This window comes from Rhinopithecus roxellana, chromosome 18 (assembly GCF_007565055.1).
Source record: "Rhinopithecus roxellana isolate Shanxi Qingling chromosome 18, ASM756505v1, whole genome shotgun sequence".
NCBI classification, from domain to species: domain Eukaryota; kingdom Metazoa; phylum Chordata; class Mammalia; order Primates; family Cercopithecidae; genus Rhinopithecus; species Rhinopithecus roxellana.
In genome coordinates, this window is record NC_044566.1 from 64,379,193 (window position 1) to 64,405,314 (window position 26,122).

At 49.2% G+C, this 26,122-nt stretch overlaps 1 protein-coding gene across 1 annotated transcript; it reads left to right on the plus strand.

Annotated features, from left to right (window-relative positions):
• Positions 1-1,715: 1,715 nt before the first annotated feature.
• On the plus strand, positions 1,716-24,213 carry GJA3 (gap junction protein alpha 3). Its single transcript, XM_010353035.2, has 2 exons — positions 1,716-1,878; positions 19,213-24,213. Exon 2 carries the CDS (start codon positions 19,230-19,232, stop codon positions 20,523-20,525), a length of 1,296 nt encoding a protein of 431 aa, XP_010351337.2. The 5' UTR covers positions 1,716-1,878; positions 19,213-19,229; the 3' UTR covers positions 20,526-24,213.
• Positions 24,214-26,122: the final 1,909 nt, after the last annotated feature.

Consider the following 26,122-nt stretch of genomic DNA (forward strand, 5'->3'; position numbering starts at 1 on the left):
CATCCATTGATGGACACCTTTTGGCTACAGTAAATAATGCTTGCACGAACATACGTGTAAAATATTTGTTTGAATTACATAATTTAAAATCTGTATTTTAATAAAAAATGTTAAATTATTACTATATTTCCATTTTTATCCTCAGAATACCAATAATAGCATCTGGCAAACATACTACAAATATTAACAATTTCTAGTGCTTTTGTGATCGACCAAAAAACAAAACCCAGAAACTATTCCTGTGCTTCTCAGAGAAAATGTTTTAAATGAGAAAAATACTCAAGTATTTTAAGACCTTCAAAGGTAGCATTTTCCAATTAAAAACAAGAAACTAAGTCTCCATAACTACTAGCTACTCCATACATACACCGCAAAGTTCCCAAAGGGAGAAGATATTTTAGATGCGCCTTTAAGGGCTTAGTTTTTCCTCCTCGGGATAACTTTAAATTCAGATCTCAGCAGAACAAGCGCATTCTTCAGGGCAAGCCGACTGCTAATCCGAGTAGATCTAAACGCTAATGAAGGCAATCGATGGAAGCTGCTCCTTGGAGACACGAAAACTATCAGACTTGCATTTTGCCACATTCCTGGAATAAACTTACTACTCATAAAGGTGATTTTGGAACCGTTTCAGCTTGTAGAATGATCACCGAAATGCAGTCCACCGATATTTGTTAATATCCCAGACTGGCCAAGCCCCAATCCAGACCCTGGGGGACAGGGAGGGGACCCGCGGCCTCTCTAGACTGTGCCCAGACAACAGACAAGGACGATGTCGCCCTGGCTCCGCGGCCCTCCGGGTAGGCGTCCCTCTCAAGCGTGGTAAAACCACCCCGAAGGGAACAGAAAACGTTAACATCTTCGCTGGGCGCCAGCAAACAAGTTAGGCCTCGCCCTGGCATCTCCAGGACCAGATGGAGCGAGGGACCCGCGGGGACACCTTCCTGGTCACCTCAGGCCGGGCCAAGTCTCGAGCGCATTGAAACAAGTTCTGTTTAAAAAACAAGCATCCCTGCGCCTGCCGGCTCCATTAAGTGTGTCTGACCCGAAGCAGGACCGCGGCCGCTATTTATAGCCTCCTGCCCGCCGCGGCGCCGCTCCCCGACAGCACCCACGCTGTGCCCGGCGGCGCTTCCGCGGGGACTCCCTGCGCGGTGCCCCCTCCCCGCGCCAGCCGTCCGGGACCCGCGTCCCCCGGCGGCTGCAGACGGTCGAGACCTAGGGCCCGATGCCCACGCGCCCCCGGCTCTGGGCGCCCCGGAGAGCAGCTGCCTCGCGGGGCCTGCGGAGCCCGGGACAGACGCGAGCGGGGCGCGGGCTGGAGCATCTGCGTGCGGTGGGCGCCGGCCAAGCGGGTCGGGACGGCCCCAAGAGCCCTCGGCTCTCCTCTCGCGCCCCGCGCCAGCGTGCCCCGGAGTGTGTGGGCGGCAGGGAAGAGCCCCGCGTCCGCACCTGGAGCGCCGGCGCAGGTGCGGGGCGGGGATGCAGGCGCTAGGCTTGAGCGTGCGCGCGGGCTAAGGTGCGGAATGGGGCCGCGGGGGAGTGCTGTGGCTGCGCGTGCAGGGCCGGGGTGCGGGGGCGGCCGGGGTGCGGGGGCGGCCGGGGTGCGGGGCCGGTCGGGGTGCGGCCGGGAGGCGCGCGGGGCGGGGCCGTTTGGAGGCGGCGGGGGCGTGGCGCGGCGGCCTGGGCTGCGGCGTGGGGGCGCCGGGCGCAGCGCACACTGGGGCTGCAGGAATGGCGACCAGGGCGGGGAGGCCGGGCCCTGGCGCGGGGCGCACGCGTGAAGCGGCACCGCACGTGTGAAAGGAATTCTTTTCAGAGAGGCCGGGAGCCCTGCTCGGGAGGAAGGCGCCCGGGTCGCCGCCGCGGCAGAGCGGGGTAAGGCGGGCCGGGCGCCCGGGAGGCCGGGCGCAGGGGCTGAGGGTAGCGCGGGGCGGGGACGGGCGGGTCGGCGGCGCAGCGGAGCTCCCGGGCGAGCCCCGCGGGCTGGGACTGCAGAGCTGGGAAGCACGTGTGCGGCTCCCAGCCCCGTGGGATTCTTTTAGGATTCTTTGGAAAGTTGTGGGGAGCTCGGGAAATTTGTGAGAAACTTTTGGAATAATTGATCCTCCTGCTCCTTTGCTCCTGGAGGTCTGGAGAGCTGCGCCTGGTTTGGCTTCCCGTGATGGACAGTCCGAGGCCGAGTTTTAGTTGTTTTCCCGGGTGGTTTGCCCCTCGGGTGGAGGAAGCCGGGCTGTCCCGGAGCGTCAGGCTGCAGGGCTCCTAGCGATACTGAAATGCTAGAAAACTCGCAGCAGATGTCACCGCGCCAGCGAGCGCCGCGCACCCAGCCGTCCGCGGGCATTCAGCATCGCCCTGCTCCCCAAAGTCGTGTTGGGATCGTTTAGAAACGAGCTTGGCTCGCCTACATTCTTTTCAGAAACTTTTTAAACTTTTTATTTTTAAGAAACACTGTAGCTATTAATGCCACGACCAAATGTCTTGACCTATATGTTTGTTATGACGTGTTCAAGTATAAAGAATTTGCAGAGGAGTGGAAAAGCCCCGCCCGAGCCCCTTCTGGTAGGAGACTTGAGAAAACAAATGGCAGTGACGCGGCTGCGTTTGCTTTGTTGCCGGCTCCAAACGAGTGAGCACAATTCATCCTACCGTGTAGAGTTCTCGGCTCGTGAATATGTGACTGCAACTTTAGAACTCCAGTTTTTATTTTATCAAGATGTCTCCAAAACATGCCGTTTAAAAATGGTTCTATACCAACAGCTAAGCGAATTACGGCTCTCATCACCCAGGAATTCAAAACCGTGGTGATTTATGATATGTGCATCACTTCACTGGCGGTCCATCCATGTGCTATGAAATGTATTGCAAGACAAACATGAAAAGATTAAAGAGGAAAAAAGAGGGATTTATTTTCCAAATATCACTGTGCGCAAAGTAAACATCAGCTAGTTTGGCACAGATTCCACCTGCTCAGCAGTTTGGTTCATGTTGAGATAAGCATCTCATAAGGGCAATGCACGTGTTGCTGTAGTGGAAATTAATTCACAGAACTGTACTACTCCAACAAATCAGACAAAACTGTTTCTTAACCAGGAACTGTTAACTGGCTGAAAGCTGTCTTAAAAGAATGATGGATAACAAAATTTTTTGCCAATAAGGAAAATATTTTTGACCCAATTTTCTTGAACGTTACTTACATTTTAACTTATATTCATTTCTCTTAGCTAAAATAACGTCTACACACTACACACGTGAAACGAAACATTATATACGTTTATCGCAGCCTTTGTTTGTTTGTTTGTTTGTTTTGAGACGGAGTCTCACTCTGTGGCTCAGGCTGAAGTGCAGGGGCGCGATCTCGGCTCACTGCAAGCTCCGCCTCCCAGGTTCACCCCATTCTCCTGCCTCAGCCTCCCGAGTAGCTGGGACAACAGGCGCCGCCACCAGGCCCAGTTAATGTTTTTTTGTTTGTTTGTTTAGTAGAGACAGAGTTTCACCGTGTTAGCCAGCATGGTCTCGATCTCCTGACCTCGTGATCCGCCCCCCTCGGCCTTCCAAAGTGCTGGGATTACAGGCGTGAGCCTCCGCGCCTGGCCCTTTTTTTTGAGATGGAGTCTCGCTCTGTCACCCAGGCTGGAGTGCAGTGGTGCAATCTCAGCTCACTGCAGCCTCCCGAGTAGTTGGGACTACAGGGGCCTACCACCATGCCTTCTTCCTCCCTCCGCTGGATGGTAGCTATTCCCCAGTACTATGTAGTACTTATATTTTGATCTGTTTTTTGCCAGTCTGCCTCTCTCATAGATTGCAATTAAATCTCCTGAGAGTAAGGACTGGATCTTAATTATTTTTACTGTCCTCAGTGATGTCATTTGGATTTATATGAGGAAATTGCCTTTTAACTGATGGCACTGTGTTTATGAGATCAGTGTTTGGTCTTCTATTGAGACGTCACGACTTGTGTTTTAGAAATGACAGAAGCCTATTCTGATCGCTGCGATGCTGCAGCACCCCTGTAATTTTCTCTATTACTTACCCTTGCCCCAAGCCACCCCTCAGAAAGTGGGGTACTGGTAAGTTCGATTTTACTTTAAGGAAGTCACTTTTTTTCATTATTCAATTTTTAAAACTTTGAGGACTAAAACATTGAAGGAAATACATTAACACATCACTGAAATGTCTAAATAAAATGTTTGGATAAGAAAATAATTTCAGTGGAATTCTTAAGTGGTTCACAGAAGTTATTAAAACTTACAATGCCCTTTAGTAATTAGCAGAAGAAACCAGAGGGTTCCACTGGGAGATGGAGCTGGGAGGTCTCTGGAGGGTTGAAAGGAAACCCAGTGGGGCGTGAACAGTCTTGGCAGACAGTGTTTCTAATTACGCTGCAACTCTTTACATTTGCCTGTCAACTGAATTGAAACTAAACCAGCTGTTAATTTTCTAGCTTAATGTTAGGCCTCCTTGTGGAAATGGTGCTTTAGTGCTGATTTCTAGGGGGAATATTTATTTTATTCAAGTATTTCAAGAAGAAAGACTGTAGATAAATAGTATATTTTTAATTTGGCCAGTCTCGAGTATAGATATTGAAGACAATTGTTTTTAAATTAACACAGTTGTTTTAATTACTTCCAGTTTAAAAATAGCTCTCACTATGGCCAGGCTTCGTGGCTCACGCCTATGATCCCAGCACTTTGGGAGGCCAGGGTGCACAGATCGCCTGAGGTCAGGAGTTCAAGACCAATCTGGCCAACATGGTGAAACCAGAAATATTTTTGTGTTTTCTATCAAAAATACAAAAATTAGGTAGTTCTGGTGGCACATGCCTGTAATCCCAGCTACTTGGGAGATGAGGCCCGAGAATTGCTTGAACCCAGGAGGCAGAGGTTGCAGTGAACCAAGATCATGCCACTGCACTCCAGCCTGGGAGTGCAGTGAGAGTCTCTGAAATAAAATAAATAAAATAAAATACTTTCACTAAGATTTTAAGTTATAAAAGGTAAAAAAAGATTAGTTCCTCCCTTTGAGTAGAAATGAAAGTTTTTCACCATATTTACCTTAGCCAAATAAAGGTTTAAGAGTATATGACTTTTCAGGTATGCATAAAAGATTTAAATCCCCACATGAAAGAGAAAATAAGTAATAATACATAGATGGCAGACACTGTTGTACATGCTTTCCATACATTCTTATTTCATAAATAAGCACATTTAAAATATAAAAATGTATAATCCTAGCAGTGCCTTAGAACTATTAAAGAAGTTAAAAAATTAAATTTATAATATTCCTAAATCAGTTGGCTCTGGATGAGAGTAATGTTTCCTGCAACAACAGCATTAGATTTTTGAAACATTAAGAATAGAACCCAGGGCCGGGCGCGGTGGCTCAAGCCTGTAATCCCAGCACTTTGGGAGGCCGAGACGGGCAGATCACTAGGTCAGGAGATCGAGACCATCCTGGCTTACCCGGTGAAACCCCGTCTCTACTAAAAAAAATACAAAAAACTAGCCAGGCGAGGTGGCGGGCGCCTGTAGTCCCAGCTACTCGGGAGGCTGAGGCAGGAGAATGGCGTGAACCCGGAAGGCGGAGCTTGCAGTGAGCTGAGATCCGGCCACTGCACTCCAGCCTGGGCGACAAAGCAAGACTCCGTCTCAAAAAAAAAAAAAGAAAAGAAAAGAACCCATGTATCTCTCCATGTAAATTAGAGATGGAAACTCCTGGAACTCTACAATAACCACATAACTTTGAGATAAAGGATACTCTTAAATTGTATATGTGTGGCCGGGCGCGGTGGCTCAAGCCTGTAATCCCAGCACTTTGGGAGGCCGAGACGGGCGGATCACGAGGTCAGGAGATCGAGATCATCCTGGCTAACATGGTGAAACCCCGTCTCTACTAAAAAAAAAAATACAAAAAAAAAATTAGCCGGGCGAGATGGCGGGCGCCTGTAGTCCCAGCTACTCGGAGGCTGAGGCAGGAGAATGGCGTAAACCCGGGAGGCGGAGCTTGCAGTGAGCTGAGATCCGGCCACTGCACTCCAGCCTGGGCGACAGAGCGAGACTCCGTCTCAAAAAAAAAAAAAAAAAAAAAAAAAAAAAAAAAAAAAAAATTGTATATGTGTATTTTATAGTAATGCCAACAAATACTAAAATCTACATTATCTATTGAAAAGATCTATAGGACTCCTATAGATTTATTCTATATATTACGAATATGGCATACAAAATAGGACAAGGGAGAAAATAAAATAACCTGTCATTTTTAAAAGCATATCAGCCAGGCGCGGTGGCTCAAGCCTGTAATCCCAGCACTTTGGGAGGCCGAGACGGGCGGATCACGAGGTCAGGAGATCGAGACCATCCTGGCGAACACGGTGAAACCCCGTCTCTACTAAAAAATACAAAAATTAGCCGGGCGAGGTGGCGGCGCCTGTAGTCCCAGCTACTTGGGAGGCTGAGGCGGGAGAATGGCGTAAACCCGGGAGGCGGAGCTTGCAGTGAGCTGAGATCCGGCCACTGCACTCCAGCCTGGGCAACAGAGTGAGACTCCGCCTCAAAAAAAAAAAAAAAAAAAAAAAAAAAAGCATATCAAAGTTGGTTCAGTAACAAAAGATAACCTAGCAAGACTAAATATTTTTAAATCCCCAAATAAACAATATTTGGAACCAAACAAAGGAATTTGACTACAAACACCATAGAGCTTCAAAATCATAAGAAAATGCATGAATAATTTTATGTCAACCAATTTGAAACACAAAGTGGAAAATTTTCTAAAAAATATAAGTGACCAAATTTGACTTAGTAAACCTACATATGTTAGTAACAGTTAATGAAATTAAATTTGTAATCAAGTCTTCCCTCCTACCCCCTAAGAAAAAAGACATTAGTCTGAGGCAGGAGAATGACTTGAGGCCAGGAGTTTGAGACCAGCCCTGGCAATATAGTGAGACCCCATCTTCACAAAATAAAAATGAAAATAAAAATTGGGCATGGTGGTGTGTGCCTGTAGTCTCAGCTACTTGGGAAGCTGAGGCAGGAGAATTGCTTGATCCCAGTAGTTCAAAGTTACAGTGAGCTGTAATCATGCCACTGTATTCCATCCTGAGTGACAGAACAAGGCCTTGTCTCAAAAAAATAAATCATAACAAAGAGGAGTTACCCTCTTTGGTGATTAACATCTAAAAATCGCAATAGATGGAGGAAAAAAGTTTTGCATTAAATCCAATACTCATTCATAGTTTAAAAAACAAAAACAGAACAAAGTATTTAGCAAAGAAAGCCTGGAAGGAAATGTCTTAGTCTGATAGAAATTAAAACATCGTGCTCAATGACAAAACTTTAGAAGCATTCATATTAAAGTCAGAAACAAGAAAAGATGTTACCACACCATATTATGCTAGAAGTCCTGGCCAGTAAAGGGAAGACAAGAAAAAGAAATAAAAGGAATTGGAATTAGGAAAGGAAGAGACAAATTTATCCTTAAGAGCAGATGATTTCTATGTCTACGTAGAAAATCCAAAAGAATCTATTAGAACCGAAAACCTTTGTAACAGGTCGCTGGATACAATATCAATATACAAAAAGAATGTTCCTAAGTACTAATAACAATAAGAAAATTTTTTAAACTCTTCAGAACAACTGTAAAGAAGTATCTAGGGATAAATCTAACAGATGTGTAAGACCTTCAGGGACAGCATCCTAAGGCTCAGGGCATTAAAGAAGCGTCACAGCAGTTGAGACACTGCACTTGCTAGTGGGGAAAGGAGCGTACAGAAGTAAATCTGATTCATCGCTAAACGTAATGCATTTCCAGTCCAAACCCTGTCTTGGATTTTTGTGGGTCTTGGAAAACTATACCTAAGTTTCCTGTGTTAGAAGTAAAAGACCAAAAATTGTTGAAAGATAACATTTGGAGAACAAGGTTGGGGGACTTGTCCTACCAGATACCAAGTGCTGTATATCTAGAACTGTTGCCATTGGGTGTCCTGCTGGTGTGGTTAACAGGGGTAGCCTTCTGTCATTTTCTTCCGGAGATGGGAAACTAATATCATGTGCTCTCAGTGTGAAACTTCAGAGATTCAGGATTTTCCTCTTTCGTGCTGGTCTGTGTGATTGAACTGTGGCACTAAATTATAAGTGACACTAAACCAGCTTTTAAAGGCCTGCTTTTAATCTTGCTTGGACAATGCTAAATGTTGAAGTCAGCCGTATAGAGTACAATAAAAGGTCTTTTGTTCCTTTTGTTATTTTGACAGGATTGTTTTGAATTCTATTTCTTTTTTAAAAAGTCAGATCAGAACTATGAAAAGGGTGGGACGATGTACCGAACACTATAGGCTTGGTCCTGTGGCATCTGGAAATTACAGTCTTTAGGTACAAAGGTTGAAATAGGCAAGGAATGAATGAGGCTAATCGAAGACAGTCTTTCCAGCGGTTGAAAAGATGACTAACTAGATAAGCCCATTTTCATTGTATATTATTTGTGACTAGTTCAGCCCACCATGCCCTCTTAGAAATGTGCTAAACCAGGGATGCAAAAATGAGCATCTGAACCACCATTGCCCTGTGCCAAACCCTCACAGACATGACTAGTTAAACATAGAACTCTTTCTGTGTAAGCCTACTTGTGAACCTCAAAATCCTACTCATCAGTGTTCCAGGCAATCACAAATACTTAATACAAAATTAATTTACCTAGCTTTATATTATATTAGCTCTAATTTGTAAACCAAGTAACAGTGTTTTAAATTGTCAGTATAGACTAGGCGTGGTAGCTCTCACCTGTACCAGCACTTTGGGAGACCAAGGCAGGCAGATTACCTGAGGTCAGGAGTTCCAGACCAGCCTGGTCAACGTGACAAAACCCTGTCACTACTAAAAATACAAAAATTAGCCAGGTGTGGTCGCGGGTACCTGTAGTCCCAGCTACTCGTGAGGCTGAGGCACAAGAATCGCCTGAACCCACAAGACAGAGGTTGCAGTGAGCCAAGATCGCATCACTGTACTCCAGCCTGGGCAACAGAGCGAGACCCTGTCTCAAAAAAAAAAAAATTTTTTTTTAATTTTCTTTTTTCTTTTTTTTTTTTGAGACGGAGTCTCGCTGTATCCCCCAGGCTGGAGTGTGGTGGCCGGATCTCAGCTCACTGCAAGCTCCGCCTCCCGGGTTCCCGCCATTCTCCTGCCTCAGCCTCCTGAGTAGCTGGGACTACAGGCGCCGCCACCTCGCCTGGCTAGTTTTTTGTATTTTTAGTAGAGACGGGGTTTCACCGGGTGAGGCAGGATGGTCTCGATCTCCTGACCTTGTGATCCACCCGTCTTGGCCTCCCAAAGCGCTGGGATTACAGGCTTGAACCACCGCGCCCGGCCTTAATTTTCAATATGGTGTTATGAGAGGGAGTCAGGTATGGTACAAATTACACCTTTTGGCTGTGGCTGCATTCCAGAGTCTTAAGTAAAACTTGGCTTGGTGGTGATCAGCTCCTCTGCAGGTGCCCCGCCCGTGTGTGCTCACCCTCTGGATGCTGTTGGACCCCTGGGCTCTATCATCACCCCTGTTTTCTCCTCCCCTGCCCTTCAGTGATCTCAATCCAGCCCCAGGGTCCACTTAGTGACAACTCCCAGATGTGCGCCTCCAGCCTCCACACTCGCACATCTCAGGCATTTTAAACTTAACGTGTCCCAGACAATTCATGATCGCCATGTTCTTCCCCAAACCTGGGCCTCCTCTGGTCTCCCCATCTTGGTAAAAGGCAGTTCCATTCCTCCAGTTCCGAGCACCATTGCTGGTGCCCTCCCCACACCAGGCCAGGGGAATGCCTGTGGGTACCACTTTCAGGCATATGCAGGCCGGGCCTTTTCTCATACCTCGACTGCTCACATCATGTCTCTGGATTGTGGCCCAGCCTCCTTGCTGGATGCTGTACATTTGCCCCTGCCCCCATAGTCTGTCCTAGGGCAGCCCTGTGAGCATGGCCACAGGGCCATGCTCTGTTTCATCCCTCCAGCACTTTCCCATCGCACTGAAGTGAGAGCCTGGGTTCTCTTCCTGTCTACTGTGGCCTGTCTGCCTCCCTGGCTCCAGCTTGCCAAGCTCAAGTAATCCCATCCTCGCTGTCCCTTGAACCCATGAGGGATGCCCGTAACTGAGAACCCCTTCTGGCCTGGATAACTCTGCCCTCATACCTGAGGCTCCCATGTCCTGGAGCCCCAGTCCTCTCTGGCCTGTGCACCCCCACTGATGCTGCTCCGCGGCTCTCCGCTTCTCCAGGGCATCAGGGGGTCTGACACGTGGAGCTTCTCTCACGTCGCATGACTTCGCACCAGCACGGGGGCTGCACTGGGACAGGAGTCCCTGTGTCCTGTTCTATGTCGTCCTGGGGCTGGAGGCATCCCTTTGGGGAGCAGGACTCAGCAGCCTTTGTTGACCGCCTGCATCTCCTGTACCTGCAGAGGAATGGGTTGTGGGGTGTGGGGGGCAGGACCTCATCTCTTCCACATCCTCTCCAGTCCTTGCCATCAAGCCTCCTTATCTCCTGGAGGACTGAGCCCTGCCCTTGGCTGAGGAGGTAACCTCCTCGTTGACCCCGCTGACAAGAGTCTTGTCAGCACTCTGGAGACCTCCTGCCCACGCCTGCCCTCACTGGCTGCCTCCTGGCCTGAAGGAGCTGCCTTGCTCCCGCCTCACCCTCCCTCCGACACCCTCCTCCCTCTCTGATGTCCAACATCCACATCTCCCCGTCTGGGGTGCCTCTGCTGGGCCCCGGGCCCCACTTTTGCCCATGCTCTCTCCTCCTCTGACATTCTTGATGTACTGAGAACGGATGGAAGCCGGTGGCACCCCCCATCGCTTCTCTCTGCACTACATTGACCCCCCCCCCCCAGGACAGGACACTTGAGGACCACAGTTGTCTCCTGCCTTCCTGTGAGGTGGACAGGCCTTTCCCCACTCCATCCTTTGGACCCTCTGAAGGGCGCTGACACAGAGTCACCCCTGTACACCTTCCAAAAACCTAAAACAATCTAAGCCTGTGGCCTTCTCTGGAGATGCTCATCAGGGAGAGACGGAGGGCGCCTTCCCCCACACTGTCCAGGACGCAGTCCTCCCGGCCCCATCTTAGTCCCCACACTGCCAGGCCACCCTCACACACACACACACACACGCACACACACACACACACCAGGAGCACTGTTCTCCTGCCTCCCTCTTCATCTCTGTTCTTTGCTCCATGGTCCTGCCTGAGAGAGAAAGCTGTAGTGCAGACCCTCTTCCTGAGCCCTCCGTCCCATGCCGCCAGCTGCCTCCTGATTGTCTTTGTTCCTGTCTCACCACTGCTTTCACAGCCGCCCCCCTCCTTCTTCCAGCTCAGCTCAGCACTTGCCCCAACTTCTTCCTCTTTATTTATTTATTTATTTATTTATTTATTTATTTATTTGAGATGGAGTCTCACTCTGTCGCCCAGGCTGGACTGCGGTGGCGCGATCTCGGCTCACTGCAAGCTCCGCCTCCCGGGTTCTCGCCATTCTCCTGCCTCAGCCTCCCGAGTAGCTGGGACTACAGACATCCGCCAACACGCCCGGCTAATTTTTTTGTATTTTTAGTAGAGATGGGGTTTCACCGTGGTCTCGACCTCCTGACCTCGTGATCCACCCGCCTCGGCCTCCCAAAGTGCTGGGATTACAGGCGTGAGCCACCGCGCCCGGCCAACTTCTTCCTCTTTGAACGGTGCCATCATTTTCCCCGTCACCAGGCTCAGCCTCTGGTTCATAGCTCCTTTATTCCCCGACTCTAGTCAGACACTGCGTTCTGCTTTATTTTTGTCTTCAGAATGTGTCTCCTTGCTCTCTTTTTTTTTTTTCCATTCGCCTGCCTGTCACCCAGCCCAGGCCTTGGACACTCACTCGGAGATTACCCCACTCTTCCTGAGGCCCTGCCGGCTGGCAGAGAGGTCCCCACGTTCGTGAACAGCACTTCCAGCCTGTCGCTCCCACCCAGCGTTGTTGAGGGGCTCTCTTTCATTCATCTGTACCGCAGGTGTTTACTGAACGTCTGCTATGCGCAGAGTATGGCCACAGCCTGCCTCTGCGGTACAGAAGCCGCCTTTTAAAATCACTGCTTCTGGCCGGGCGCGGTGGCTCAAGCCTGTAATCCCAGCACTTTGGGAGGCCGAGACGGGCGGATCACGAGGTCAGGAGATCAAGACCATCCTGGCTAACACGGTGAAACCCCCATCTCTACTAAAAAAATACAAAAACTAGCCGGGCAAGGTGGCGGGCGCCTGTAGTCCCAGCTACTCGGGAGGCTGAGGCAGGAGAATGGCGTGAACCCGGGAGGCGGAGCTTGCAGTGAGCTGAGATCTGGCCACTGCACTCCAGCCCCGGCGACAGAGTGAGACTCCATCTCAAAAAAAAAAAATTAAAAAATAAAATAAAATAAAATCACTGCTTCCAACCCACAAACCCTGTTCCCACTTCCATGGAAACGTTGCTGTCTTCTGGAAATGCATTCTCTTCTCCCACCTCTTATCCAAAACCACAAACTCCTAATCCCAGCTAAAATCCCACTTTTCTCTGCCTGCCCATTTTAGTATAATATGAATATCCCTTTTCTCTGAAATCTCCTTGCATGTATATATTATGTAGCTCCCTAATTTACTGAATGTTCCCATCTCCACAAATAGATTTTTAAGATAGAGACTATTCCTTAAACTATTTCTTTCTCTTTTTTTAAGAGACAGCATCTTGCTCTGTCACCCAGACTGGAACGCAGTGGCACAATCACGGCTCACTACAGCCTCAACTTCCCTGGCTCAACTGATCCTCCAACCACAGCCCCCCGAGTAGCTGGGACTGTAGGCATGCACCACCACACTCAGTTAACTTTTTTGTAGAGAGGAAGTCTCACTGTGTTGCCCAGGCTGCCTTTGAACTCCTGGTCTCAGGAGATCCTCCTGCTTGGCCTCCCAAAGTGCAGAGATTACAGGTGTGAGCTCCTGCACCGAGATCATTCCTTAAACTTCTTGTGTGGCCAACAAAACCTGTGGCCCAGAATTGAGAGCAAGACTGTCACTGAGTAAATAGCCATTGATTTATCTGAGGGAAAATGCAATGGCTCTTGAAGGCCAAGGGGAAAACAATTTAACGGTTGAAAGGAAAAGGTAACTTTTCAAAGACTAAGAAAGCAGCGACATAAACTTTGAAACATAAGACCTGTTTGTTATTCAGACAGTTAAGAATCAAAGTTTTCACTGAGACAAAACCGAAAAGATGAAGGGCCGTGTCATGGGAGATCGTAAACACCCTGCAAGCCAGGACTATGTAACCCCCAGTTTTTAGGTCAGTTCTCTTAAAAGGGCTCAATAACGTGGGTTGCGGTATTCTGTCATTAGGTCGCATGCACCTTGCAAGGTTATGCAATCACACCGGGGCCCTCCCCGTGGGTGATGAACGAAAGCCCGTGTTTTCCTCTGCCCGGCAGTGCTCAGGAGACGTGGTTCAACAGCGCCTTGCCTGACCTCACCCTCCGTCAGTCCTGGCATACCTTCTCTCATCCTCTGTCTGTACTTAGCCCAGGAGAGCCTTTCTGTGACACATGTGCAAGTCTCTGCTGATTTCACTATCTAATGATATTAGAAATACGATTATAAAGTGATACCAGGCTGGGCACCGTGGCTCACACCTGTAACCCCAGCACTTTGGGAGGCCAAGGTGGGCGGATCACTTGAGGCCAATAGTTCCAGACCAGCCTGGGCAATATCACAAGACCGCGTCTCTACAAAAAAAAAATATTAAGATTAGCCCCACGTGGTGGTACATGCCTATAGTCCCAGCTACTTGGTAGGCTGAGGTGGGAGAATCACCTGAGCCCAGGGAATTTGAGGCTACAGTGAGCGATGATCCCTGCCACTGCACCTTAGCCTGGGCGACAGTGAGACTCTGTCTCTAACAACAACAACAAAAAAAAAAAAAACCAAAAAAACAAAAACAAAAAAACATGGTATTGGTAAAACGCCTCCAGAGCTTCTGCATGTCATCCAGAGCCAACTACAGTCTGATGGTGGCCAGGTGAATGCCGCCTTGCTGACGAGGCTTCCACACAGGTCTGATCAGGATCCAGTTGTCAGTCTCCCAGATAGATTGTCTGTCTGCTGGTTAACTTTTCATTTATTCATGCATGTGTTTTACAAAACAAAACCCAAACTGTGAAGTGTAGTCGTGAGGTTCAGATGAGTGGCGGGGACACGGACACCCTTGCCCTTGCTCGCTTAGAGTCTGTTGGGGAAATTGCTTTCTCCAAACACTGTGCCTGATGTGGGAGATTGCCAGGCAGGAGGATGGAATCCACTGTAAACTCTCAGTGATCCCACAGTCATTATCCTCTGACATTGGGTGACGCGTGCAAAGTGTATTGTATTTGTTTGTGTGCTTACTGCAGACATGATTAAAGCAATGAACGGAGTAGAAACCACAATGAAAGAACAATGAAAAAGGAGTCAGCTGACTTTTTCAAAAACTACAACTTCGAAAAATGAAAGCCATGGTCATTCATCTTTTATGATGAGCAATGTGATATGTTGTCATAGAAAATGCAGAGAACTGTGAAAAGAAAAATCACCCCCTTCTCAGAAGCACCACTGTTAACATTTCAGTATCATTTTTCCTTTTTCTGTGTCCATGTAAGAGAGTGTATAAAATAGCTGGTATCAGACAGTTGTGTTGTCCAAAGCTTTTGTCATTTATCATAGCATCAGTAATGTTTCATGTCATTAGTGTTCTGAAAAATTACATCTAATGGCTCCTTTATATTTTAGTAGTTATAAATGAACCACAGCTTTTCATTTTTACCAGGCTTTATTCCATGAAGCATTTAAGATAGTGTATCAGTTGGGAATTATTTTTCACTTGCAAGCAACAGGAAACCTAATTTGAACAAATAAGATTTTCCCCTCACAGAAATCTGGAGGTGGCTGACGGGGCTGGCTGAGCAGTTCCACGGTTCACAGCAGGTGCCCTAGGACTCTCCTAACCAACCCCCCACGCGTATTGATTCATGCTTGCCAGGCGGCTGCCCAGCTCCAGCATCACGTCTGTACGTGGAAAAGGAAGGGAAAGGACCACACAGTACCGCCTGCTCTTTTCTTAGAAAACCAAAGCTTTCCCAGATGTTCCCCAGCAGACATCTTACACCTCACCGGACAGAACTGCCTTTTCTATTCACCTCCAGCCACAAGGGAGGATGAAGAAGCAAACATTTCCCTTCCCAGTCACATTAGAGTCAGGCAAGGGAGAGAAGGATGGGAGCAGGAGCTGGGTTGGCCAGAGCACGGTGTCAGCCATGGCCAGCCAGCACTGCTCAGGTAACTGTTCATCCTCTGCCAGCCATTTCCGTTTCCAGTCATTCCTTATGGGTAACATCACAATACGCCATACACACATGTTTATCCAAGTCTCTGATTATTTCCTCAGTAGGATGTCCTGGAAGTAGAATTAGAGGTCAAAGGTATTGTTAGGTTCATGTCGCTCATGCTTTTCCAGAAAGATCCACACAGATCCCTGGTGTGCTACCACACGCAGTGTCTGAATGCTGGACGCTCCTGTTCGGGACACAATCTGTCGTCCTGTCTCTGGGACGCAGCCTTGGCCCCGATGGGGCACAAGCAAGGCTCTGGCTGGTGGCTGGTCATCGTTCGTGTAGATTGCACTCCGAGATCGCAAGTCTCTTCCAAGGGCATATATTAGAGTGTTTTGCAGCCCCTGGGCCTGAAGGATCTGGAACAGGCTGAGCCGCTGCGGTCAGCTTCCCCATCCTATTGTCTGGTTTACCAATTGAATAAGTATTTTGCCCCTTGTTTCTCAGCAGGTGCACGATGGGCATTTGGGGTGGGACAGTTCTTTCCTGTGAGGTCACCCCAAACACAGCAGAACATTTTGCCTCCACTGGCCCCACAGGGAAAGGCCAGCAGCATTGTCCGGTCTGTGACGGGCAGCAGGCCCCTCCCTCATGGTGTTCTGTGCCATCAGCCCTGTGTTGGGAGCCAGCCAGACTCCTGTCCCAGCAGCTCGTGTAGACTGCTATTTAGCAAGAACTGCTGGAGCATGTGCGAGGCTGCTGGAAGGGGAACGAGCTCTGGAAAGCACATCACCCCGCTGCTCTGCCTGTAGACAGGGAACAGGGGAGGATGCCCATGCCAGCCCTGCCCTCAGAGCCAGGCCTAGGGGAAGGGCACAGGGGGCAGGTGTTCTTTAGAGCCCAGAGGCTGCTCTCGCCCGGCAGAGCTTGGCAGGTGGAGCTGGGGGAGGATGGAGAGAACCTGCTGGAGCGGGGTGGGGAGGAGGGTGTTGGGAGGAGGTGACAGCCATTAAATCAGGGCGTGGCAAGGGGGAGAGAGAACCCAGGGCACTGGTGTAGGCCTGAGGTGGCCACCCCTGAGGGGACTTTGGGGGCAAGGGGCAGGTCAGCAGGCAGTGGCTGGACGGAGCGGGGCTTTAGGTTGGAGAAACAGCATGTGCAGGGGCCAAAGGTGAAGTTTCAGGCTTCAGCGTGTCTGGGCCCAGGTCCCGATGGGTCTTGCATGCTGTCATGGTTTTGTCCTGTGCAGTGTCTACCCAGACGCCTGGGCAGGTAGGGGCATAGATGCCACTGGGGGCCTGGTCCCAGCCCAGAGGGACACTTGGAGGAGAAGCAGGAAATTCCCAGACGTCTTTCATGGGGGTGACTGGGTGGTTTCAAGTGCAGTAATTAAGTTTCTAAAGTAAAACATCCTCCTCCTTAGAACATAAGAAAAGATGCCAGCCACAATAGGAGATGAGAGACTGGGAGGATGCGTGAATAGTCAGCTTTGTCTAAGAGCTCCAGGGGCCCAAGCAAAACGCTGGGAGTTTATTCTGAGGGAGAGTTAACATTCGTCTGTTTCTTTAGATTGTTAGTGAGTAGAGTTTTCTTTTGTTTATTTGCCTTTGAACCAATTCATAAAAATTAATATTTAAAAAAAATTTTTTGTTTGAGACAGACTCTTGCTCTGTCAGCCAGGCTGGAGTACAGTGGCGTGATCTCGGCCCACTGCAGCCTCTGGCTTCCAGGTTCTCCTGCCCTCAGCCTCCGGAGTAGCTGGGACTACAGGCGCGCTCCCCCATGCCTTGCTAATTTATGTATTATTAGTAGAGATGAGGTTTCACCACGTGGGCCAGACTTTCTCGAACTCCTGACCTCAAGTGATCCTTCTGCCTTAGCCTCCCAAGGTGCTGGGATTACAGGCGTGAGCCACCGCACCCAGCCTGAAATATTTTAAAATCGAAAATGACAAATGTTTTCTTTGGTTCCACTAGAGACTGTGTCCACACAGCTGAGACTGCTTTCCTCACTGCAAAGCATGGAGCTGTCTTTCTGTTTCCATTCCCAGCATCCAGCCTGTTGGGGCAGCAGCAACACGGGGTGCCATCTCATCTTCGTCCCCTGTGTCTGCGGGCACTGCCGCTTTCTCAGCAAGCCGGCAGTCTCACCTCCCTCCATCCCTGTGGATGACCGTGGTCCCTGTTGTACACAGGCTCAGAGAGTGGAAGCTGCCTGCCTGGGCACGTTTACCTAACACTTGCTGAGTTGGGCCTGGGGCTGGGCCTGCAGCTGGTACCACCTCCCACCTTGGGCTGCCTTCGTTGGAGTCACACCTCTGGGGCAGGTGTGGCTGGTGAGCCCTGCCCAGCACCCATGGGCACTCTGACCCAGAAGACCGAGGATCCATGCCATCTCCCACACTGGCTGGGCTCCACTCACTTGCACCCTGACTGACTCTGGACATGCTGTTTCCACCCCCAGACATCCTGGGTACCCATGAGTGCTGTTGGGTGACAGCCACTGAAGGCCCGGCTCTGCTGAGCTGGCCCCTGGTCCTGGCCGGATCCTCAAGCTCGGTTCACCCCAAGGGCTTCCTCTGCCCCCATCCACCACCCCTTCAGGTCTGCCTAGAATCCGATGTGGGCACTCGGTCAGGTGAGGTGATTTCAGGTGGTTGTCAGTTGATGCTGAATCCTGTGTGAGAAGATTGTTCCCTTATCAATTCTGTTTCTACTCTAATAGTGGCCTTGGAGAGGGGTCTGGTTTGATACTAGTCTGTTTAACACCTCTCCAGTACTCCTCCTCTTCCTCTTCGCAACAAAGAGAGCTCACACCCAGAGCTCAAGCAAGCAATGTCCCATAGAATGTATCAACTTCCTTGTCATCAAGGAATTTATTCTTTTTTGAAAAGGAGGAGTAAGCCTTTATTTCCTTATTTCCAAAATACAGCTGACTGAGTTGGAATGTATCTACTCTTTTTTTTTTTTTTTTTTTTGAGACGGAGTCTCCCTCTGTCGCCCAGGCTGAAGTGAGTGGCGTGATCTCAGCTCACTGCAAGCTCCGCCTCCCGGGTTCACGCCATTCTCCTGCCTCAGCCTCCCGAGTAGCTGGGACTACAGGCGCCCGCCACCTCGCCCGGCTAGTTTTTTGTATTTTTAGTAGAGACGGGGTTTCACCGTGTTAGCCAGGATGGTCTCGATCTCCTGACCTCGTGATCCGCCCGCCTCGGCCTCCCAAAGTGCTGGGATTACAGGCTTGAGCTGGGATTACAGGCTTGAGCCACCGCGCCAGGCCGGAATGTATCTACTCTTAAAGCTACCATCCCTTGAAGATATTAGTGCCATTTTTCCATTGACAGTAGTAATGTAAACTTTCCTAGTTCAGATAAATTTAAGCGTAAAGAGTTGATGTGAAGACAGAAAAAGCAAATAGTAGAAGAGGTATCAGATTAACTTGGCAGAAGTTCTGAAGGTGGCATGGGCATGGGGATGGCAGCAGTTTGAGAAAAGGTTGCTGTAATCCCACCAGAACAGAAAGGTCATGATTCAGAATTGGCCCAAGCGGGCGCAGAGGCCGGAGCTCCTCTAGGGTCAGCCTCAGGGCGAGGATTTGGGCAGCCTGGAGGCCAGCGGGGGACATTTTCTCTTCTGGCTCTGGCTTCCTCCTCTCTGAAATGAAGAGTTTAACCTGTGGTTCCTCATGGACGCTTGCACTTGTGTAGTGCCTGCTCCTCCGGGTCCTGGGGAGCTGCGATGCCTGCCCTGTGGAGAAGCTGCCCATCGGCCCATCTCATCTCAGTACCATCGGGGCCGCCGCCGCCGCCCAGGGGCGCGAACCCCGGCACTCAGCCGTTGCCGACCGGTGTTCATGAGCGTTTTCCTCTTACAGGTTAGGAATCTGAAGCGATGGGCGACTGGAGCTTTCTGGGAAGACTCTTAGAAAATGCACAGGAGCACTCCACGGTCATCGGCAAGGTTTGGCTGACCGTGCTGTTCATCTTCCGCATCCTGGTGCTGGGGGCGGCGGCGGAGGAGGTGTGGGGCGACGAGCAGTCCGACTTCACCTGCAACACGCAGCAGCCGGGCTGCGAGAACGTCTGCTACGACCGGGCCTTCCCCATCTCCCACATCCGCTTCTGGGCGCTGCAGATCATCTTCGTGTCCACGCCCACCCTCATCTACCTGGGCCACGTGCTGCACCTGGTGCGCATGGAAGAGAAGAGGAAGGAGAGGCAGGAGGAGGAGCCCCCGAAGAGAGACAGCCCCAGCCCCCAGGAGCCGCCGCAGGACAAGCCCTCGTCGCGGGACGACCGCGGCCGGGTGCGCATGGCCGGGGCCCTGCTGCGAACCTACGTCTTCAACATCATCTTCAAGACGCTGCTGGAGGTGGGCTTCATCGCCGGCCAGTACCTGCTGTACGGCTTCGAGCTGAAGCCGCTGTACCGCTGCGACCGCTGGCCCTGCCCCAACACGGTGGACTGCTTCATCTCCAGGCCCACGGAGAAGACCATCTTCATCGTCTTCATGCTGGCGGTGGCCTGCGCGTCCCTGCTGCTCAACATGCTGGAGATCTACCACCTGGGCTGGAAGAAGCTCAAGCAGGGCGTGACCAGCCTCGGCCCGGACGCCTCCGAGGCCCAGCTGGGCACGGCCGATCCCCCGCCCCTGCCCCCCAGCTCCCGGCCCACGGCCGTGGCCATCGGGTTCCCGCCCTACTACGCGCACGCCGCTGCGCCCGCGGGACAGGCCCGCGCCGTGGGCTACCCCCGGGCCCCGCCACCCGCCGCGGACTTCAAACTGCTGGCCCTGACCCAGGCGCGCGGCAAGCGCCCGTCCGCCCAGCTCTACAGCGGCCACCACCACCTGCTGCTGACCGAGCAGAACTGGGCCAGCCAGGCGGCCGAGCAGCAGCCCCACGAGCTCAAGGCCCACCCGGCGGCGGCCCCGCCCGCAGCCCCCAGCCCCACCGGCAGCAGCTCCCAGCCGCTCACGCACGAGGCTGAGGCCGGCGCGGCGCCCCTGCTGCTGGATGGCAGCGGCAGCAGTCTGGAGGGGAGCGCCCTGGCGGGGACCCCCGAGGAGGAGGAGCAGGCCGTGACCACCGCGGCTCAGATGCACCAGCCGCCCTTGCTCCTCCGAGACCCAGGTCGGGCCAGCAGGGCCAGCAGTGGGCGGGCCAGGCCGGAGGACTTGGCCGTCTAGGGCCCGGGTGCCTGCCTCCAGACAGCTGTGTAGTGATCTTTTTCTTAGAAACCAAAACCAAAGTGCACTTCCCACCAGCAGATAGAACCTGAAAGTGAGCGACTGGCGTCCCAGGAGGTGGACGATGGAGGAGAGATCAGGTTTCCGTGTTCAATGCTTGCTGTTCTTAGCACTGTGAGTTGCAGTGGGGCTAACTCCCACTTTCTGAGTTTGGGGGTTGGGGGGACAAGGGTTGTGGGCCTTTAAGATCTTCACAGCAGCCCAGAAGTCTGGTTGCTGAGGGCTGTCTCTGGGGGTAACTGTTCCGTTGTGATAAAGCAACAGGTATCCTGCAGTCCCTTCAGCTCCAGGGCAATTGGGTTTGCTATTCCTAAGCTCTCCAGAGCCTCTGGGCAGCCCAGAGAGTCACAGAGGCACTTAGCTCTATCTCTGTTTGATACTTTTAACTTAGAGTTGAATTTCATTTGGGATATTTGCCAAACTGCACTAAAAAAAGATTTACAGCAAGTCTATGCAGTGTCATTTGTTTCCGAAATTGCATGTGAAGCCCAGGATATCAAGCCTCAGGCTTCATGACAAGTGACAAAGAGCAGTTACCCTCCAGAGGCAGGCTCAGTGGGCAAGGGCCCCAGAGGTTGCTGGCAGAAGGCAGGTGGAGACGCAGCCACACCTGAGGCCGTTTTTAAACAGTTGAGGAAATTGACATAAAAGTGTGTTGGGTATGCCGTAGGTATTTATTTTCTAAATGATTATTTTGTGCTTTGAATGGTACAGATATGCCTATTTTCTCCCACTTTCTTTCAGGAAAAATGAAAGAAAAATAGTGTGTTTCTTTCTCTAAATACTGTTAAAATGATTAGTGGCGGAAACAGTGCTAATTTGTCCTAATGCATACTAGTAAAGATTTTGAACTTTCTTTTAAAAGAAATTTTTTAATTTCATGAGTCACCTAATTACAATGAGAATGTATTATATAAAACAAAAGCAGGGGAAAGTTTTAAGTGCATTCAAATACTTGAAGTTCTGAAGATTTTGAATGGGAAGTGAAAAGTGAACTACTGTTGCCAGGAAAAGATGAATCTATGACAATCGACACTTTAAAAAAACAGTACAGAATAAAAACACTTCAAGCTTCCTAATCATTCTTTGTGGACAGCCTGTTTGCTTTCTGCAGTGTAAATAATATAAGTGTCTGGGGATCCCTGCCTGGGGGAGGGCGTGTGCTCATGCAGGCTGTATGCCCCCTTCTCCCTCCACACCAGAGCTGTCCTGACAGGGACGGCTATTTATGTGTGTGGGCATGGCTGGAAGACAGCAGAATTTTCTGTCCTGCACACACGGCTGTAGTATCTTGGTCACCATTTGTTTATAAAATGAAGGATGGTCATGTTGAGCCTGTTTCTACTCCCACTTTTCACCTCCAACTTCTACTGAGTATCGTTAGCCCTTGTTCAGCAAGACCAATTTAATAATTTCTTTTTATAAATTAACTTCTCGATGGTGCATTTGTGACCACACTCCAAACATACTTTCTGTTTTCTATCATAAAGGGTGCTCCACTAACAATCTGATGAAAGGAATGCAATTTCCAAGTCTCGGATTCCTGCATGCAACTAGTTTTTCGTGTCAGTCAAACACAAAGAATTTATTCGTACATTCTGCTTGCTGTAGGATTCACTGGACAGGCTCCTAGGCTTGAAAAATGCTAACCTTTCCATACATCTCCTCACAGACTTTCTCAACCAGATTGAGAAAGAGAGAAGTTAGCCCTTTGGAAAACTGTGAGTGACTTTCTCACCTCTTACCAGGCTGGTGCATAACTACAGCCATTCTAGATGCATAACTTCCCTCCGAAGTTAACTCATTACATGCAGTGTATGCCATAGGCCTAGGGCAGCAGGACTTAGTTCTCGTGAGTGATAAAGGCTGCTGGAAGATCCTAGTGTGGGAAGCATTCGGATAAAAAGCTTTGGCCATTTAGAAAATGCAGTAGCAATCATCCAAGAGCATATAAGTACAGCTCAAGTACAAGTGGATGTGAATACTTGCTTCTTTAAATTCTACCATAATAAATGTTCATAACAGTAACAGGCTTCTTGTTTACCCACAATTTGATTTTGAGTGGGGTTGGAGATGAGCATGAGAACTCAAATTGTATTTAGTTTTTACATTTTAAAATTGAATTTAGTCAAAATATGTTTATGGAAATGCCAGTACTGTACAATTGACCATAGTCTAGTAGACCCATTTAGAGTGGATAGGAGTGTAGAATTAGATTCACCTACTTGAAAATCACTAATCTATAAAGAAGTGAGGTTTTGCAATAGAACAGTGCCTGTGGTGTTTTTCAGGTTAGCATACTGATTTCAGTTCATGTAAGAAATGAAAGCATGTCTTACATCCTTTTCCTCTTTGAGGTATCCATGATTCTACAGGCTGGGTCTTTCTCTCTCGGGCAGTGTGAAATTGTTCTCTACTCAACTAGTCCTTTAAGACATTGAAACGTGCAATAAAAATAGAAATCGCCTCTCTCCGTGGGCGAGATTCCAGACCATTTTTTTTTCTAGCCTGGAAATTTCACTGAAACTATTTTACTCTCGCTTTATTAGAAAGTTTTAAAAAATCTCTAAGCCTATTTTAAAACTCAAATGCTGTACCTATAGCATTTGAGTATTATATTTACATACATGGTTTTTAAGCTGCTGTATACAATTACTTCTTATATCCCTGTTTTTCTAAAATGTTAAAGATCACTATAGTTACAGTACCAAAATTCATTTTTTTAATTCTAAAACTATTTCTTATATTATCACTCACTTTCTCCTTTTTAAACTTTTACTGAGTTATTCTTGTATTTTTTAATAGAATTGACACCAAGAAATCCTTAAATTTACAAAAGAAAAATAGCAAGCCAGCATCTCTCTCATTTATCCTGGATTTCTTCGACTCTGGACAAGTAAGTGGATAGATCATAGAATTCCTACACAACAATACCTAGAACAATAACTATGAATATCATTTAAACATTACTTTACAAAAAATTAACCCAACAGGGTTTAGGTCTCCTTTCACTTTAGGCTTTTTAGAAAGTATTATTAACACTGTAATTATTTTGTATTACTGAATAAAGTCCTTTTTTCTGAATTTTTTGAACTTCTGATATTTGTAACACTAATTCATGAATCTCCACCAAAATAAATACTTATAGAGAGTATTGCATGATTTAAGAGAGTAAATACATTTTCCAAAGATGAGTACAGTCCTGCCACCATCACCACCTGCTACTCCCACAAATTGAGGATATCCTACATAACCTTTAATGTAACATATGGACATTGTACATTTAAGGTCAGGCAAGGCACTTTTCTCCCTAATTTTATATTACAGTGCAAATCTTGGGTTGACTCACTCTAAGGTTTCTGACTGCCCACAAGATGTTTTCCCCTTTACATTACAGAACATAACAAGGCAAACAAGTTAGGGATTTGAATAACACTCAAAGCAACAAACTGTTTCCAGAAAATGTCATATTTGAAGCTGTTTGGTGTGTGAATGTTCATTTAGCTCATATATTTGCAAAACTCTTACTAAAACTTAATTTTTGTGCCATAACAAGTGTCTTTCCTGGATTACACTGTAACTGGAAGTAAACATTTTCTAAAATAATAAAAGTGGCCTTAAGTTTAAACCACTAGTTCTGCAGTGGGTTGCTTTCATTGACAGACTCCCTAAGCAGGTATTCAGAATCACACTTTTTGTCATCTTGGATATAATAAGGAGGAAGACCTTTTTTCCTAACAGAAGCAGTTTGAGAAGTCACTGCAGGGGCGGTCCCATCTCTCACAGGCTTTCCCCAGAGTGAAAACACACGTTCTCCCAGGGTTCAAGCATTGCCGATGCCTGCAGCGAGTTCTTCTGCAGAAATAATATAAAAGTTCACCTTCTTCCTGTCTCGTTAAGTCCGCCCTTGAGCAGCGTTCTCTCAAGCCCCATAGGGCTTCATGAGAGCGAGAAAGAGATCTTTGCTTTAGGAGGCTGGAGTTTGTGGTTCTTGGGAAGCTGGCCCGCATGGAATTCTATGTAAGGGGCCCGCTGTATCTGCCTCTGTGACACTGTTGGCAACACTGGAATGCGTCTGATTTTCAGTGCTTGAGAAGGAACGCATTTCCCACCTGCAGCCTTCCTGCTTTATGAACCCAGATGTGAGATGATTCCCAGGGACACAGTATAACACCAAGCCGCCGGCCTGGGGGCTGGGAAAGCTTTCAGAGCTCCACACCCAGAACTCAAAACTCAGCTCCTCCAAACACAAATTGGTGGGAGTTTCCCATATTGCAGGCAAGTGCAAACACCTGTCGTGAGGGACAGTTTGGGGAAGACAGTCGCGGCCTGTGGAGGGAAATGTTTAACAGTCCCAGGCCGCAGCCTGTGGGTCCCTTGCTCACTGCGGGCCAGGACGGCCCGGACCCTGGGGACAGTGCGCGAGTGGTACCGACGAGAGGAGAGGGGCCGTGGTAAGAAGGCACAAGTGCATCCTGGGCAACATAGGGAGACCTCGTCTCTTCAAAACAGCAAAAAAAAAAAAAAGGCCTGGCGCGGTGGCCCACGCCTGCAGTCCCAGCTAGTGGGGAGGCTGAGTGGGAGGATGGCTTGAGCCTGGGAGTTCCAGGCTGCAGTGAGCCGTGATGGCGCCACTGCACTCCAGCCTGGACCACAGGGCAAGACCCTGTCTTAAAAAAAAGAAAAAAAAAGCATGGACACACGGATCAGGACCGTTTCCCTCGGGAGGGGGTGGCGAGGAAACGGTGCGGACCCGAGTCTGAGCCTGGGCTGGCTGCACACCTGGGAACAAGCGCCAAGTGCGCTCCGCACAGCGCCGCGGGAGGCCCGGGAGGGACGCGGGAGCCACAGCGCCTGCTGCTGGCGCCACAGAACCCAGGCTGGCCGAGCGTGGAAGGAGACGCTTTCCGTGGGCTTTATCGTCTGCGCGGGCCTATCCATTAGAAGGGAGTCTCCTCACCAGGAACTCGCAACGGTCCTGTACGGTGGACAGTTCCACGCCCGAGTCCAGGTGAGCCGCTGTGGTCATGGACAAGGGGCTGAATCCTGCACCTCTCTTCTCCCACAGCTGACTTTGGGAAAGTTATCTAACGTCTTTGACTTTGTAGATGAGTTTTCTTGTCTGAAAAATTGAAATAAAGTTGCAAGGAGTAAAGAATGAACTTAAAATGCTTTGCCTAGTCCTTAACCCATAGCGATGCTTAATAAATGCAAGATTCAGGGTAAATAAAAATAATCCGCAGGCTGACCAAAATTTTCACCTGCCTACCCATTTTTATGGTTTACCTTTATTTCAAAACAAAACAGTTTTAGGCCAATTGGCTCACGCCTATAATCTCAACGCTTTGGGAGGCTGAGGAAGGAGCATTGCTTGAGGCCTGGAGTTCAAGATCAATCTGGACAACATAGTGAGACGCCCCTCTCTACAAAAAAAATTTTTTTAATTAAAACTAAAATTAGCTGGGCAGGCCAGGCGCAGTGGCTCATGTCTGTAATCCCAGCACTTTGGGAGGCTGAGGCAGGTGGATCTCCTGAGG

Excerpts from the sequence above, each read along its gene's own strand:
- GJA3 (XM_010353035.2), top strand. The coding sequence starts at position 19,230 with ATGGGCGACTGGAGCTTTCTGGGAAGACTCTTAGAAAATGCACAGGAG.